Source organism: Myotis lucifugus, unplaced genomic scaffold (genome assembly GCF_000147115.1).
Source record: "Myotis lucifugus unplaced genomic scaffold, Myoluc2.0 scaffold_485, whole genome shotgun sequence".
Classification (NCBI taxonomy): Eukaryota; Metazoa; Chordata; class Mammalia; order Chiroptera; family Vespertilionidae; genus Myotis; species Myotis lucifugus.
The window spans coordinates 328,028-343,849 of NW_005871533.1; the positions used below are offsets into that span (position 1 = coordinate 328,028).

At 62.3% G+C, this 15,822-nt stretch overlaps 1 protein-coding gene across 6 annotated transcripts in view; it reads left to right on the forward strand.

Annotated features, from left to right (window-relative positions):
• The window catches only part of TMEM94 (transmembrane protein 94), a 31,265-nt gene that overhangs the window by 14,190 nt on the left and 1,253 nt on the right, over positions 1-15,822 (forward strand). For 2 of the 6 annotated variants that reach the window (XM_014445814.2, XM_023744750.1), the window contains exons 3-31: positions 3,552-3,671; positions 3,962-4,089; positions 4,375-4,511; positions 5,909-6,111; positions 6,432-6,583; positions 6,950-7,052; positions 7,257-7,343; positions 7,586-7,702; positions 8,011-8,067; positions 8,320-8,424; positions 8,558-8,722; positions 8,907-9,116; positions 9,632-9,947; positions 10,205-10,378; positions 10,747-10,849; positions 10,956-11,173; positions 11,861-12,042; positions 12,131-12,281; positions 12,529-12,641; positions 12,729-12,828; positions 13,124-13,232; positions 13,443-13,632; positions 13,828-13,905; positions 14,201-14,286; positions 14,572-14,653; positions 14,932-15,080; positions 15,164-15,258; positions 15,364-15,457; positions 15,633-15,803. In XM_014445814.2, the coding sequence (XP_014301300.1) occupies positions 3,552-3,671; positions 3,962-4,089; positions 4,375-4,511; positions 5,909-6,111; positions 6,432-6,583; positions 6,950-7,052; positions 7,257-7,343; positions 7,586-7,702; positions 8,011-8,067; positions 8,320-8,424; positions 8,558-8,722; positions 8,907-9,116; positions 9,632-9,947; positions 10,205-10,378; positions 10,747-10,849; positions 10,956-11,173; positions 11,861-12,042; positions 12,131-12,281; positions 12,529-12,641; positions 12,729-12,828; positions 13,124-13,232; positions 13,443-13,632; positions 13,828-13,905; positions 14,201-14,286; positions 14,572-14,653; positions 14,932-15,080; positions 15,164-15,258; positions 15,364-15,457; positions 15,633-15,803 (3,995 nt within the window). The remainder of the gene's footprint in view (positions 1-3,551; positions 3,672-3,961; positions 4,090-4,374; positions 4,512-5,908; positions 6,112-6,431; positions 6,584-6,949; positions 7,053-7,256; positions 7,344-7,585; positions 7,703-8,010; positions 8,068-8,319; positions 8,425-8,557; positions 8,723-8,906; positions 9,117-9,631; positions 9,948-10,204; positions 10,379-10,746; positions 10,850-10,955; positions 11,174-11,860; positions 12,043-12,130; positions 12,282-12,528; positions 12,642-12,728; positions 12,829-13,123; positions 13,233-13,442; positions 13,633-13,827; positions 13,906-14,200; positions 14,287-14,571; positions 14,654-14,931; positions 15,081-15,163; positions 15,259-15,363; positions 15,458-15,632; positions 15,804-15,822) is intronic. The other 4 variants (XM_014445815.2, XM_023744751.1, XM_023744752.1 and 1 more) reach the window with 4 other exon arrangements.

Here is a 15,822-nt window from a genome sequence, read left to right on the forward strand (position 1 = left end):
GCTCTCTCCTGGGTCCGGTGGAGCCCTGAGCAGTTAAACTAGTGGGACTGGGGTGGTTCTACCTGCAGAGCATCAGGGTAAGCGGAGGAGCGGGGCCTCGCCCCCTCCGGTGGAGAGGCTTCCTGTAGCCACCGCTCTTGCCCCAGTGACTGTTCTGGAGGCGCCTGGTGGTGGGGGTTTGGGGTTTCTGAGCACCGGGAAGCCAGAAGTGCCTTCGGGGACTTAAGGCCGGGCAGGTTTTCTGCCCCCTCTGGGCCCTGGCAGGCAAGAAAAGCCAACCTCAGAGTGTGCGTGGACGCCTCGGGTCCTTATTCTCAAACAGACCAGACCCAACCTTGCAGTCTCCCTGCTGGTGCCCAGCCTAACTCATGCTTTGAAGAAGGCTGGCAGAGCCCCCTTGCCCACCAGCCCTTCCCGAATCTCCCTGGGGAAGGGTGAAGGTCTCCCACCAAGGTCTTCCTCAGCCTTGGCACTCGCACCACGAGGGAGAAAAGCAGGGCCCTGAGAGAAACACTGACTTCTCCCGGGACTGGGCCCCTCCTGCCGGGGACCTGGGATGGGTGAGAGTTGCCAGTGGGTCGGTGAGTGGCTGTGGCCGTCGGGTAAGCGAGGCTGGGCATGGAGAGTAGGCTGGCTCAGCAGGCTGTGTCCTTGCCCAGGGCCAGCCTGTACGGGCAAGCATTTTTGGGGGCGGCATGTAATTACAAAACGACTTATTTTTCCCTGCCGCACGGTCTCTAATCGTTAGTCTGGAGTTGGTGCCCCTGGCCAGACACAACATGCGGGGCGGACGTGCGCAGTCAGCTCTGCAGGCCCCCTCCCGCCTCCGCTGGCCCTGCCCCGAGCATCTGCCATCCTGGGCCCATCCCTCCCGCACCCAGACCTGGACTGCAGCGGCGCTCAGGTGCTAGGAACTTGGGGCAGAGAGAGAGCAAGTGGGCGGCTGGGCAGGGGAGGAGGAGGCCCTGGGTTTGGGGTGGCTGGAATAGGCCGCAGGTGTCAGGACAGCCACACAGGCAGAGTGAGTGTTGCGTGTCCAACTTCTACAGCCTGGCTAGACGAGGGCACTGCCCAGGCTCGCAGGCGGCTCCTCTTAGCCTGGTCCTCACTGCAGACCCAGCAGCACCGCAGGGGACCTGCAGTCCCGTGGGATTTGGGGATCTGTCGGGCCTGTCCTTTCTCCTGCCCACTCCCTGTCTTTGTGGCGTGCAGTCTTGTTAGCGTGCAGTCTTGTTACCTCTGCAGGCCAGACCTCCCCTGCCTCCAGGCCATTTCTGGAAGCCTGCTGATAGTTACCCAGGCTGGGGTGCGGCCCCTGCCCGGAGGGCTGCTTCTTCCCAGCTCAAATAAGCAGTTGTCCCCTCAGGGAAGAAGCTACTCTCATCTTCATAATCCCCCAAAGCCACAGTGAGAGTGGGCTTAGCTGAGCTCTAGGCAAGGGTTCGGGCAGTCTTTGGGCCAGGCTCCCTCTGGGGCCATCCTCATCCCTCAGGCCCAGGAAGCTGGCAACAGGCCAGGTGGGGCTCCCCTCTGCAGCCGGAAATGGCCCCAGTTCAGCATCCTCTTCTCGTCCTGGAGATGTGTGTCCTGTGAGGAGCGAGGCTGCCAAAGCGGAGACAGGCAGGAGGGGGAAATCCAGACGTTAGTGGGTAAAGACAGGGCAGACCCAGGAGGGCAGATGGGGTGATAGGCACGGAGGTGGAGGGCCATAGGCCGAGGCGGCCAGGCCGTCGCCAGCCGGGCGACGTTGGTCGGGCTCAGTAGATGACCCCAAGTCCCGTTCCTGGTGCCCCAGGCCTCGGGCTCCTCTCGCTCAGGAGGGAGGGGTCCTGGTGGAAGCTCCCGGTGCTGCTCTTCAGGTGGCCTTGAGATAGACTCACACCTCCTCCAATCACTGCCTTCCCTGGGGAGGCCTAGGACTCGCCCCCGCTCCCAGCTGGGGACCTGTGTATCCGAGTCTACCTGGGCAGGCCTCACCCCCAGGAGTTTTGATTCAGTAGGTCTAGGGTGGGACCTGGACATCCACGTTTTTAAAAACTCCAGGTGTTTCTGATACAGATCCTGGGTTGATAGCCCCTGATAAGGTATCAGTGGGATCTGTGAAGCTACCTGTGTGCCCATTCATTCATTCATTCATTCATCATTCACTCAGCAAGGATGCGCTGAGCCGCCGCTGTGTGCTGGGCACTGTCCCAGCAGAGGGTGGGTGTGGAGATGGAAGAAGTCAGTGCCTGTTGTCCAGGAGCTGGCAGTCTAGTGGAGAACCAGGCCAGGCAATCTAGAAGGACGGTTCTGAACGAGGCCGACTGTGAGCTGGCTGCCCAGGGTGCTGTTGGATACAAAACTCCCCCGTAAGCGCAGCCCTGGGTCTGGGGAACATTTCCTAGAGCCGGTGATGTTTGAGTCTTGAAAGAGAAGTAGCAGTTGTCTGGGGCGAGGAGTGTGTTCTTGGCTGAGAAAACACAAAGGTATGTGCACATCAGCGGGAGGAGCGTGGCCTGCCTCCGGGATGGCAGGAGGGGCGCTGGAGAAGCCGGCAGAGTGCGGGGTGAGCTCAGGGCTCACTGGATATGAAAGGTGAGGGGGTCAGGTGATGGGACACGCTCACTCTGTGGGTGTTGCAGTTGGTTTGGACAAGGTAGAGACTGAAGGTAGCAATAGGGGGGTGGGAAGGGGAGGGCGGGGTCTGGACGAGGGGGTTCCAGCTCTGGCCTGGGTGCCTAGCGAGATGGTGACAGCAGGCGTGTGGACTCTGGCGGAGGCCAGGTGGCGATTTCAGGTGTTGGACATATGGACTCCGGTGCCTGGGAAACAGCTGTGAGGCAGTTCAGTACCCGGGCCGGCTGTGGCAGGATGGACTGTGGGGTAGATGGAGGGAAAACAGCAGAGTCAGAGGAGGAGAAAACAGCAATGGGGGTTTCAAGGAGGAGAGAGGCCGGGCCGGGGGTCACATAGGACCGTAGGTCGTCCGCAGTGTCACCCGGGGATCCTCCTGCCCCCCATCCTCAGAAGGGAGGAGGCGTAGTGGTTCTCGGTCCTTTCTTGGGCACAGCTGCCTTTTTTTCTGAGATTGTGTCCTTCCTGGTGGTGTGTGTTGTAATCCCCTCTTTTCATGAAATGGTGGTTACAGAAGATGGGTTTTTCTCCCTAAATTTTCCTCTAGGAACAATGAAGTGCTAGTATCTCCCTGTTAGTACCCCCCCTCCCCCCACCCCCCAATAATGGAATCTGAAGTGGCAGCGGCGAGGTAGACGGGGAGGTCAGCAGTGACAGCATCTGATGGGCTGGGCGGGGCTGGTGGCAGTGGGGTGAAAGTCAAGTGAAAGGTGGGCCAGAAAGCACTGAGTATGGGAAGTTTTGTTTTAAACTTGGCTTTGAAGAGCAGGAGGCTGTGTACTTGACTGTCCTTTAGTTTAGTGGAGATTGGAACGTGCTTACACCCCGAGGGAAGGGCTAGTGGAGGAAGAGGGGAGGATTCGGGAGGAGGGAGGCGGGGCCTGGGAAGGGGGAGGCCTCCGGGACCATGCTGAGCGCTTCTGGCTTCCCTGCAGGGCGAGCCCCCCTTGGCCCTGGGCCTGTCCACGCGGAAGGCCCTCAGCATCCTGAAGGAGCAGCTGGAGGCGGTGCTGGAGGGACACCTGAGGGAGCAGAAGAAGTGTCTCACCTGGAAGGTAGGCTGAGCCTGGCGGGGAGGGCAGAGAAGCCTGGGCCCATTCTCAGGGCCTGGGGCCCCACCGAGGCTTCGCGGAAAATCCGAAAGAAGCCGGGCTTCCTTCCAGAGTCATGTCCTGACCCCTCCCGCTGCAGGAGCCCAACCGGCTGGACCCCAGCCAAGACCAAAACGAGAAGACAGGCAGCCACAGGGGCTGGGTCGGTGGGTGCGGGGGGAAGGCGGCCCCTTCCCACGACCTTGTCCCGGCCTCTCACCCCTCGGCCCCTGTCCGCCCCGCCCCTCCCCCAGGAGATGTGGAGGAGCAGCTTCCTGCATCACAGTAACCGCTGCTCCTGTTTCCACTGGCCGGGCGCCTCGCTCATGCTGCTGGCGGTGCTGCTGCTGCTGGGCTGCTACGGGGGCCAGCCGGCCGGCAGGTACGTGGCTCCTGCCCAGCCTCTCCTACCCCGGGCGCTGGGCCTTCCCTCTCCTGCCTCAGCCGAGTCTGCCGTACCACCTACGACATCCCAGGGGAGATGGGCTGCTCCCCCAAAGCTGCCCCACAGCCGGCGCCTGAGCTGTGTAGGGATCCTAGTCCCTTGGTTAGTTGGTGGTGGAACCAGACTCGACACTCTTGCAGGGGAACTGGGTGGGCTGTGACTGTGGAGTCCAGGGCCCTGTGTTGGCTGGGCTGGTGCGAGTAGCCCTCACCTTCCCGCCAGCCACGGGGTGGAGCTGGTGAATGCCTCGGCGCTGTTTCTCTTGCTGCTTCTCAACCTCATCCTCATCGCACGGCAAGATCGGCTGAAACGTCGGGAGGTGGAGTGGAGGCTCCGAGGGATCATCGACCAAATCCAAGGTGAGACCAAGGGTCAGGCGAAAGGTGCTTTGTGATGGGTCAGAGAAGGACTCCCTTCCTGAGCCCCAGCACATAGGTGTTGCCTCTGGTCGGCATCCGGGGGCTCTGGGCATCCAGCAAGTTAGCAGGACAGCGAGAGCCGTGGGGCCGCTGTGGGTGCCCGGGCAGTGGCCAGGCAGTGGCCGGAAGGCCGATAGCAGCCAGTTGGCTTGCAGGCTCGCTGTCCGGTGGGAGACTAACAGGGAAGACCCTCTCCCTTGGCAGGACAGGCAGATTTTCTCCTCCAAGTCGGCCCTGTCTGCTGGTTCTGGGCCGGGGGAGGCGGGATAATGGACCAGAGAAGCCTGAGAACTGGGGCTGGGAAGCGAGCCGGGAGCTCAGGGTGGGGCAGCCCAGCTCCTAAAGGAGAAGGGAACAGCGCAGGCAGGCGGTTCCTGCTCATCCCGCCGCACGCCAGTGCTTCTGCAGCCCGGGCCGTGGATGGAGACCGCACCAGGCTCTTTGGAGACAGTGGGTCCTGCTTCCCCGGAGTGTGTGGTCTTGTAAGAGAACAGCATCTCCTCTCATGAGACCTTTCTCTCCTGGGCAGTGGGGGTTGCAGCCCTGAGTGAGAACGTGATATGATTCACTCATTGCAGCCTTGTAGGCACTGGGAGTGCAGCGGTGACCGGGGAGCTAGTCTTTGCTCAGGAACCAGCAGTGGCTCCCTCCTGTTTATCGAAGCCGTTATCAATGGCTCCCAGAGCCTCTGGCACAAGCTCTGACCTTCTCCTCCAGCCTCTTTTCTTGCTCCTCATCCTCACATTAAAACCACTCCCCCTCCCCACTTCCCAGCCCACTGAGGACTTCCCTGCTCCAGTGCCTTTGTCCTGCTGTCCCTCACCCAGCATGCTTTTCCCTCACAACCTCTGGCCGACAGAAACCTTGCCATTCTTCAAGGCCCATCCTCAGTGTTCCCTCTTCCATGAAGCCACCTCTGATTGCCCCAGCTCTGTGCTCCTGCAGCTCCGGGACCTTCCCTAACACTCTTAGCCTGGGTGTTTGCCTTGTTCAGAGTTATCTGCTCACGTGTCTCACTCCCCCTCTTAGGTGGTGGCTCCTCAAGGCAGGGACTGTGGCGTCCTCACCTTTGACCTTTGCACGGGGCCCAGCACACCCTCAGCAATGGTTGTGAAATGTATCTGAAAGGAACAAGGAAACAGAGAATAAGAGCTTCAGTGTTCAGAGGAGGTGGAAGTGCTTGGGCTGAGTGGCTGGGAAAGGCTTCGGCCTTGAAAGAGGGGAAGTGTTGGAAAGGATGCGGGATTTCAGAGGCTTCACGGGCAGGCTAAGCTCCGAGGTGCTGGGTCTGGCTGGTGCCCTGGGTCAGGTGGTCTCCCTCTTTCCGTTCTCATCAGATGCCCTCAAGGATGGCAAGGAGATCAAGTGGCCAGATGCCATGTACCCCGACCTCCACATGCCCTTTGCACCGTCCTGGTCCCTGCACTGGGCCTACAGAGATGGACATCTGGTCAACCTGCCAGTTAGCCTGTTGGTAGAAGGAGACATCATAGCTCTGAGGCCCGGCCAGGAATCGTTCGCCTCTCTGAGGGGGATCAAGGTAGCGTGAGACTTTTCTCCTTCCCTGGAAATGCAGCAGGAGAGTCCACAGGCAGCGGTGGGAGGGTCCCAGCTTAATCCTGAAGCTCCCCGGAGGCCAGCTCACAGCTTCTTGGGGAACAAAGAAGGGCTGGGACATCTTTCTCCACCTTGTCCTGTTCTTTCTTCTCTGATCCTCAAACCACCAGGAATCCAGTCCTACAGGCCCCGCCCCAGCTGACTCTGCTAACTGATGTCCCCACTTCGCTGGAGTTGTCAAGGAGAGGGGCCTCCGAGAGCAGCCTTTCCTCACCCTCCCCTCCTCCCCTCTGTCCCTGGCAGGATGATGAGCACATCGTCTTGGAGCCTGGAGACCTGTTTCCCCCCTTCTCGCCACCGCCCTCCCCCCGGGGAGAGCTGAAGAAAGGGCCGCAGAACCCCCAGCAGCACCGGCTGTTCCGTGTCCTTGAGACCCCCGTGATCGACAACATCAGGTAGGGGTGCTGCCTGCCTTTCTCCTGCTCCCCGCACCCCTGACCTCTCCTCTTCCCCAGTGCCTCTGTGAGCTGGGGGTGGGGGACAAAGAAGGAGCCTGTCCATTCGAGGCCCCTTAGGCCAGGCCCTCTGTAGGTTCCTCTCTTTAGCATCTTGTGAGCACTCTGAGCCCAGCGATGGCTCCCCTCCCAGTTCGAGCTCTGAGGGCATGGCTCTGGAGGCCAGCACAGGCCACTCTCCCCGGCCACCTGGCTGGGGCTGAGGAATAGGAGGGAATCGCAGGCCTCCGAGATGCTCAGTGCCGGTGCTCAGTGAAGGTGTGTTTCTGGCCTTTCCCTTGAGCATCGGGTCACCTCTTTCTGCAGATGGTGCCTGGACATGGCCCTGTCCCGCCCCATCACTGCTCTGGACAACGAGAGGTTCACGGTGCAGTCGGTGATGCTGCACTACGCCATGCCCGTGGTCCTGGTGCGTGAGGTGGGGCGCCGGGGCAGGGGAGAGGGAAGTGGGGGAGCCTCAGGGCCAGCTCAGGTGAGTATGTGAGTGGAGACGGGGGTCCCAGAGTGAGCCAGCCAGTGTCGGGGGGTGAGTGGGCAGAGGAAGGGTAGCCTCAGAGCCTGGGTCTTCTCTGGGGTTGGGGAGTTAAGGCTGCACCTCTCCCCTTCCCAACAGGCCAGCTTCCTCATCACCAACGCCCTGCGCTTCATGCTGCACGCCCCTGGGGTCACGTCCTGGCAGTACACCCTCCTCCAGCTACAGGTAACCCCCTCCTTTCCTCTCGGCATGCTTTCCTCCTTCCCTGGTGGCCGCGTCCCCTCATGTTCCCTGGCTGTCCCTCCTTCTCTGCAGCCAGGGGCCCCTTAGGCTTCAGCTTAAGAATACCTGCTTCCCTTCCTCCCTCCCTGCCCCCGACAGCTGTCCTGTCCCCTCACCCCAGCCCTGCCCGCCCTCCCTGGGGCCAGCCGCTCTTCCAGAGCCCTCAGTGCGGGTCCCTCTCGCAGGTGAATGGCGTCCTGCCCATCCTCCCCCTGCTCTTTCCAGTCCTCTGGGTCCTGGCAACCGCCTGCGGAGAAGCCCGGGTCCTGGCCCAGATGAGCAAGGGATCCCCCAGCTCTCTGGTAGGTTTTCCCAAGGCATCTGGGGGCCCGTGCAAAAGGAACCAAGACAGGAACTACAGAGGGAGTCGGCTCTGCCCCAGTGAACAGGGACAGGAGTGGGAGTGCGGGCCCCTTTCCACCCAGAAGAGCCTCCAGGCCAGGCCCGGGGGTGTGAGTGCCTCCTGGCTCTCAGCACACAGGGGACGGGGCTGCCTGGGCCGTCCTTTGCCCAGATGTTGGGAGCCTTGCCGGTGTGGGGCCCCGCCTGCCAGCGTGGAGGCCTGTGTGAGGGCAGCGTCTTCCCTGAGCTCCCCCTTCTCTCCGTGCAGCTGGCCAAGTTCTCGGAGGACACTCTCAGCAGCTACACAGAAGCCGTGTCCACTCAGGTACACTCACCGGGCCGATCCTGCCCAGGTCCCTTCTGGAGCCCTGGACGCCCCCACTTTATGACCTTCTAGCCTCCAGGAGGCTCTCAGAGCCCTGAGTCCTCGTCTCACACGGGCAGTGTGTCGCTGCCCTGCCCGGACAAATGCCTCCGCACCCCGCTTCCGGGTGCCCCTGGACCGTTGCCTCTGGTGACCCCAGAGGCTCTCTCCTGGGAAATGTGGCTGAGTCCCAAACGGACTTTCTCCCACCAGGAAATGCTGCGCAGCATTTGGGGCCACTTCCTGCGGGTGATCCAGGGGACGTCCTCAACGCTGAGCCACAGCTCCAGCCTGCTGCACAGCCTGGGCTCCGTCACGGTGAGGGGCCCTGCGGGAGGGCCCGCCTCAGCAGGCCCGCTTCCTGCCGCACCTGGGTGCCTGTCTGCCCCTCCACGGCCCCTGGCAGGTGGGGGAATACCAAGCCCGTCTCCCCCACCATCTCTCCCCACAGGTCCTGTGCTGTGTGGACAAACAGGGGATCCTGTCGTGGCCAAATCCCAGCCCAGAGACCGTGCTGTTCTTCAGCGGGAAGGTGGAGCCTCCGCACAGCAGCCACGAGGACCTGACGGATGACCTGTCCACCCGCTCCTTCTGCCACCCCGAGGTGGAGGAGGAGGTACGGCGGGGGCTCAGGGAGGGCGAGGCGAAGGGAGGAGGAGGGCGCGGGCACCATTAGGGTCTGCCTCTGAGCAGTGCAGGCGGAGCCCCCACAAGGCAGAGGGGACGTCAGCACCCTGCCTCCCGGGTCCAGGCGGCCGTCGGGACCCTGGTCTGAGACCTGTACCCCTTGCTCTCCTCAGCCCCACGAACGGGATGCCCTCCTGGCTGGCTCCCTGAACACCACGCTGCACCTGGCCAACGAGCAGGAGCGTGGCGACTGGTCTGCTGACGGCCCCAAGGTCCCTGAGCCCTGCTCTCACCACAGAGCGCACGGCCACAGCCAACACCCGTCCGGCTCGAACGTGAGCTTCAACAGGGACCCAGAGGGCTGTGAGGATGAGCCCGGCAAGGTGAGGGGGGCGGAGAGCAGCCCCCGCCGTCAGGCTCAGGGCGTCCAGCCTCCCCTGCTGCAGGGGCCCGAGGGGTGCAGCCAGCCTGGTGGGTGGCGCCGGAAGCACAGCTTCTCAGGTCCCCAGGCTTGGCCTGGCAGGGCACCTCCTGTGGCTTCGCCCGCGGCTCCTCTGTGAAGTCGGCCCTTGCCCCTCCCTGGATCTCGCTGCTGGCCATTGGTGTGGGAGGCCCCTTCCTCCTAGCCACGGCCTGCCAGTGCCTCCCTCGAAAATATTTTCCCTGAGAAAGGTCCTTCGTTGTTTCCTCCTTGGTCTGTTCACCTCTTCTTAGGTGTTTCCAGTGTCATTGGGCACAAGATCTAGAAGCAGCCAGGAACTCCAGAAAGACAAGGCGGGGATTTCCGGGAGGGCTGGGGAAGCGTGAGCATGCTGTGCTGGGAAGGGGGGGTCTTCTCTCAGGAGCACCCCACACCCGACCCAGTCTGAGGCCCCCGTCCCCTCCACGTGGCCCCCAGACGCAGCCTGGGCTGGAGAGCGAGCCCTACGAGGCGGAGGACTTCGTGTGTGACTACCACTTGGAGATGCTGAGCCTGTCGCAGGACCAGCAGAACCCGCCCTGCATCCAGTTTGATGACTCCAACTGGCAGCTGCACCTCACCTCCCTCAAGCCCTTGGGCCTCAACGTGCTGCTGAACCTGTGCAACGCCAGCGTCACCGAGCGGCTGTGCCGCTTCTCCGACCACCTGTGCAACATCGCCCTGCAGGAGAGCCACAGCGCCGTGCTGCCCGTCCACGTGCCCTGGGGGCTCTGCGAGCTCGCCCGCCTCATCGGTGCGTGGCCACCAACTCCAGACAGACCAGTCCCGGGCATGGCTTATCGAGATCCCCGGGAAGCCTCCTAGCTCCTGGTCCTTGCCCTTTACCAGGCACTGCTGTCTGACTGCTTCCCAATCTGGGAACAGAACTGGGGGTGGAGGGGTGGAAGGGGCCAGCCAGCATGGATTTCGTCCCATGAGGTGGAGGGCGGAGAGCAGGTGCAGTGGCTGGGCTTCCTCCCAGAGGCCCTGACTGCTGCCCTCCCGCTGCAGGCTTCACTCCTGGGGCCAAGGAGCTCTTCAAGCAGCAGAACCACCTGGCGCTCTATCGCCTCCCCAGTGCCGAGATGGTGAAGGAGAGCTCCCTGGGGAGGCTGTCCTGTGTCACCAAGCGGCGCCCCCCGCTCAGCCACATGATCAGCCTCTTCATCAAGGACACCACCACCAGTGAGCCTCCCGTGCTTGGCCCACATCAGGACAAACCTTCCAGCAGCTTGGGCCACGGCTCTGCCCTCCTCGTCCCTTTTTGGGATGAGTAGATGAGCACCAGGCAGCTTCTTAAGACCTCAGATGTGGCAGGGATTGGTTTGGGGAACCAGGCTGGGATGGTGGCAGTCACAGAGGATGAGACTGTCTGAAGGATGGGAAGCTTAGTGCCCTCATGACAAGCCCAGCAGCGTTCTACACAGGCTCGCTACTGCCAGGCCTGGCTTGTTCCCTCTACCCCACGATGGCAGTGCTACCTGTGAGGTCAGAGTGAGCAGCAGGGGTGGCTTGGGCACTGATGGTCTGGCCTTTTTATTCACTCCCCGCAGGCACAGAACAGATGCTGTCCCATGGCACAGCAGACGTGGTCTTGGAGGCCTGCACAGACTTCTGGGATGGAGCTGACATCTACCCACTTTCGGGTTCCGACAGGTGGGTGAGGGGCCAGAGCATTGGGCTCAGGCGGTCTGCCTTCCGGCTCACAGTCCTGGGGCGTCTCAGGACCACTCGCCTCACTTCCACTCTGCTTCCCTGGCAGAAAGAAAGTGCTGGATTTCTACCAGCGCGCCTGCCTGTCTGGCTACTGCTCCGCTTTCGCCTACAAGCCCATGAGCTGCAGTCTGTCCTCCCAGCTCAATGGCAAGTGCATCGAGCTGGTGCAGGCGCCGGGCCAGAACAGCATCTTCACCCTGTGCGAGCTGCCCAGCACCATCCCCATCAAGCTGAGCACCCGCCACAACAGCTGGAGCTCCGATGGTACTGTGTGCGGCCGTTCTGTGGGGGCCAGAGCGGGAAGGGCTTCCCGAGGGCAGAGGGGACAGTGGCACAGCCCTGGACCTGGAACATCCAGGGGGGCAGTCACTATCTGGTGACGTGGGGGAGTCCCTTTGTCTTCTCCCGTATAAACTGGGTGCTTCCTCTGTCCTCCTCACGGGTTTCTTGTGACACTCCAGTGGGACGACATAGAAAACCGCTTTCTGTGAAAGTTACACAATAGCAGCGGTAGAGCATGAGCCTCTCTGAGTCAGACAAAGGCCAGGTCCCAGACCCTGCAGGAACAGAGGGACTCAGAGCTCCACTGACCCCCACCCTCCTCTCCGCCAAACTCGCGGGGTCTTATGATCTGAGAGACGATGAATTGAAGCCGTTGCCAAGGGTGGGGCCAGCCCCCTTGCCCAGACCAGGGCTGGGCTGTTGTCACTCAGTGGGATTGTCACCGGACTGATGAGTGCCTTTCATTGTCTTTTCTCCTGTGTCTGTTGGCTCCTCCATGTGCCCCGGCTGTGTGCGTGCGTGGCTGTGTGGTCCGCTGCGGCCCGCGTGCTCTTTGATTTGGGTGTGGCATCTGTGTGTGGCCCTGGGCTGCCTCCTGGAATCTGCTGGTTCCGGGTGTCCTGACTGGGCCGTGTCCTGGCTGGTCTTGGTGCCTTGTGCGACCTGAAGAAGGGATCGGGGAGGTGCTGGAGAAGGAAGACTGCATGCAGGCCCTGAGCGGCCAGATCTTCATGGGCATGGTGTCCTCCCAGTACCAGGCCCGGCTGGACGTCGTGCGCCTCATCGACGGGCTGGTCAATGCCTGCATTCGCTTCGTCTACTTCTCTTTGGAGGATGAGCTCAAAAGCAAGGTGGGGAGAGCCACCCCCTCTGCCGCCACTGCCCCTTGTTCCCACGGCCTTCGGGGCCCCTCTGTTCATGGCCATCTGCCTTCTGCAGGTGTTTGCAGAGAAGATGGGCCTGGAGACAGGCTGGAACTGCCACATCTCCCTCACACCCAATGGGGACATGCCTGGCTCCGAGATCCCCCCCTCCAGCCCCAGCCACGCTGGCTCCCTGCACGATGACCTGAATCAGGGTGAGGGCAAAGGTTTGTGGTGGGGACAAGGTGGGGGTGGGTGACTCCCCCCACCTTGGAGCTATTCCAGAAAGAGCCCCATAGAGCCCTCCTGGTACATACATTCCCTTGGAAAATGGCTCAGATCTCCCTGTGGTTACAGCAGCTGACAGGGGAGGAGAGGGGGCCTGCGGGCAGGAAGTTCCATGCCATTTGCAGGGCAAGGAAAGGCCTCCAGAAGGCTGGCCCCAAGGTGAGGGACGGCCTTTCATCCCCACAGTGTCCCGAGATGACGCAGAAGGGCTGCTGATGATGGAGGAGGGCCATTCCGACCTCATCAGCTTCCAGCCTACGGACAGTGACCTTCCCAGCTTCCTGGAGGACTGCAACCGGGTACGGCAGCAGGGTGTGCGCCCCCGGCCCCTGGAAGTGGCACATGGCAGAGGAGGGAGGGTCACGGCATCTCTGCTTTTTCTCCAGGCCAAGCTGCCCCGGGGCATCCACCAGGTGCGGCCCCACCTGCAGAACATCGACAACGTGCCCCTGCTGGTGCCCCTGTTCACTGACTGTACCCCCGAGAGTGAGTACTGTGGCCACAGTGACTCGGGCAGCCCGTTCCCTTCCACTGAGCACTGACAAGGCCTGGGATCCCATGAGCTCTTGAGGAAACGTGGGCTTCCCCTGCAGGGAGCAAAGGCACCTGGGCTGGGAGGAGCTGGGGAGTCTAGTGGGCTGGAGCCATGGGCGTGCCCATTCCGGGGAGTCAGGAGTGTCATAGGATTGGGTAGGATAGTCACAAAGGGGGAGCCCACTTCCTGTCTCCTCCTGTCCTGGGGGGCTCCGCCTGCCTGACTTGTGACCGACTCTGCCCCCAGCCATGTGTGAGATGATCAAGATCATGCAGGAGTACGGGGAGGTGACCTGCTGCCTGGGCAGCTCTGCCAACCTGCGGAACAGCTGCCTCTTCCTCCAGAGCGATATCAGGTCAGGGGCACCGCCTCTGCCTCCCGGAAACCCCAGATTGGGTTTGCAATGGGGCTGGGGCGTATATTATGGCCGATCTTGCCCGGGTTGAGGGGACCAAGGGACCTGGGCATGGTGGGGAGAAGAGGGAGCAGGTGCTCGCCCCGTCCTGTGGGAGATGGGGTCTCTCCAAGTACAGCTGATGGGTACGCTTCCCTCTGTGCTGCTCAGCATTGCCCTGGACCCCCTGTACCCATCCCGCTGCTCCTGGGAGACCTTCGGCTATGCCACCAGCACCAACATGGCCCAGGCCTCGGATGGCCTTTCTCCCCTGCAGCTCTCGGGGCAGCTCAACAGCCTGCCCTGCTCCCTGGCCTTCCGCCAGGAGGAGACCATCAGCATCATCCGCCTCATCGAGCAGGTGGGGGCTTGGGCTGGTGGTGGGAGCGGGGGTGCAGGGCCTGCTTGGGGTGGGGGGTTATAGGACACAGGATCCATCTGGGTTGCCTCCAGGCGAAGCTCTCCCGGGCGGGCGGCTTGGTTTGCAGGAGCATTGGGGCATCTGGCTCCTGGCTGAGGTTTGTCAGCTATAGGGTCTGTCCTCCCCGGCCCCTAGGCTCGGCATGCCACCTACGGCATTCGCAAGTGCTTCCTCTTCCTGCTGCAGTGCCAGCTGTCTCTCGTGGTCATCCAGGTGAGCGGGCCAGCACAGACATTGTCCCCTCCCCGCCTGCTTCTTTGCTCAAGGGCCAGAGTCTGAGGCCAGTTGGGAGCTGGGAGGATGCAGCACAGCCTAGGGGCCCCCAGAGCCCCCCTGACACCGCTGGGCTTTTGGAGATGACCCCTGAGCAGAATAGTGTCCCCTCCAGCCCCAGCTCCACTAGGCCAGGACGTGAGCGTCTGTCTGGGCCCAGGGCGAGGCAGCCTCGGGGCTCCCAGCGTCCTGTTTGTCAGAATCTAACCGTGCTTCCGGGGCTCTCCTGGCCCAGTTCCTCTCTTGCCTAGTCCAGCTGCCACCACTGCTCAGTACCACCGACATCCTGTGGCTGTCCTGCTTTTGCTATCCCCTGCTCAGGTGAGAAGCCGGCCGGCCCTCTGTGCCCAGGCAGGCGGGGTGGGAGCAGGCAGCCGGGATGGGAGGTCACCGAGCACCCCAGGAGCCTGGGTTCAGGGAGCCCTGCCCAGTGCTCACCTCCTCTCGCAGAGGGAGCATGGGTGTGTGTTGTGGTGGGTGCCCCTTTGTCTTATCCCTCCCGCCCACCAACCCTGACCGCACCCCAAGACTCCAAAAAGGCTTCTCACATGGGAATTGGGAGACAGAGGGTCATGGCCTGCCCTTCACCCAGTCTCTGCTTTTCAGCATCTCTCTGCTGGGGAAGCCCCCCCATAGCTCCGTCATGTCTGTGGCAACAGGGAAAAACCTCCTCTCCATTCCTAAGAAGGTAAGCGAAGTGGACCTTTGAGCCTGGGCCTTTCCCAGGAACGAGCATAGAAGAGGCTGATCCTTGAGGCCCGGAGTGATCAGATGGGCCTCCATCACAGTGCCCCCCACCAAAGGGAGGTGCGGGGACAGAGCTGGGAAAGATCCTCGCCGGGGCGGGCAGTCCCTGCTCTGTTCCCCCATCCGGGCTGCCCACTCACTGAAGAGCCTGTTGAATCCGAGTGCCAAGTGCCGGAGGGGCCGTGGCCTCTGGAGTGACAGGCCTCCTTCCTCCTGCAGACCCAGCACTACTTCCTGCTCTGCTTCTTGCTCAAGTTCAGTCTCACCATCGGCTCGTGCCTCATCTGCTTTGGCTTCACATTGCAGAGCTTCTGTGACAGCTCCCAGGCCCGCAACCTCACCAACTGCTCCTCCATCATGCTGCCCAGGTGAGTCCTGCCCTCGGCCCACTCGCCCCCAGGCCACCTCCGCAGGGCCCAGCGAGGGCTGAGTGCACACCTTGCTTTGGCAGCCATGCTGACACGGCTCCAGCCTGGTTTGATGACTTTGCCAATGGGCTGCTACTGGCTCAGAAGCTCACTGCCGCCCTGATCGTCCTGCACACTGGTAAGGGCTCCCGGAAGGGGGCCAGTGGTGGCTGGCGGGGTGCCCCGGGGACCAGGCCTTGGGCCGTGGCAAGTCTGACGCCCCCTCTGATGCCATTTTCTCCAGTCTTCATTTCTGTCACCCACGTGCATCGCACCAAGCCCCTGTGGAGAAAGAGCCCCTTGACCAACCTCTGGTGGTCCATGACGGTGCCCGTGGTGTGAGTGTGGCTCAGCTGGAGGAGGGGGCGGGGGCTCGGGCAGGGCTATGACTTGAGGGTGGGGTTTGGGCCGGAGATTGAAGGGTGCCCGTCTTGAGCTACTGCTGTACTGAGAAAAGCAGGGAAGGGAGAGAGAAGTCCCAGGTTGACCCGGCGCTGCCACCCCCTCCTGCAGGCTGCTGGGGCAGGTGGTCCAGACGGCGGTTGACCTGCAGCTGTGGACGCACAGGGACAGCCGCGTCCACTTTGGCCTGGAGGACGTGCCTCTGCTGACGTGGCTCCTGGGCTGCCTGTCCCTGGTCCTCGTGGTGGTCAGCAACGAGATCGTGAAGCTGCACGAGATCCGGTGAGCCACCAGCAGGGCA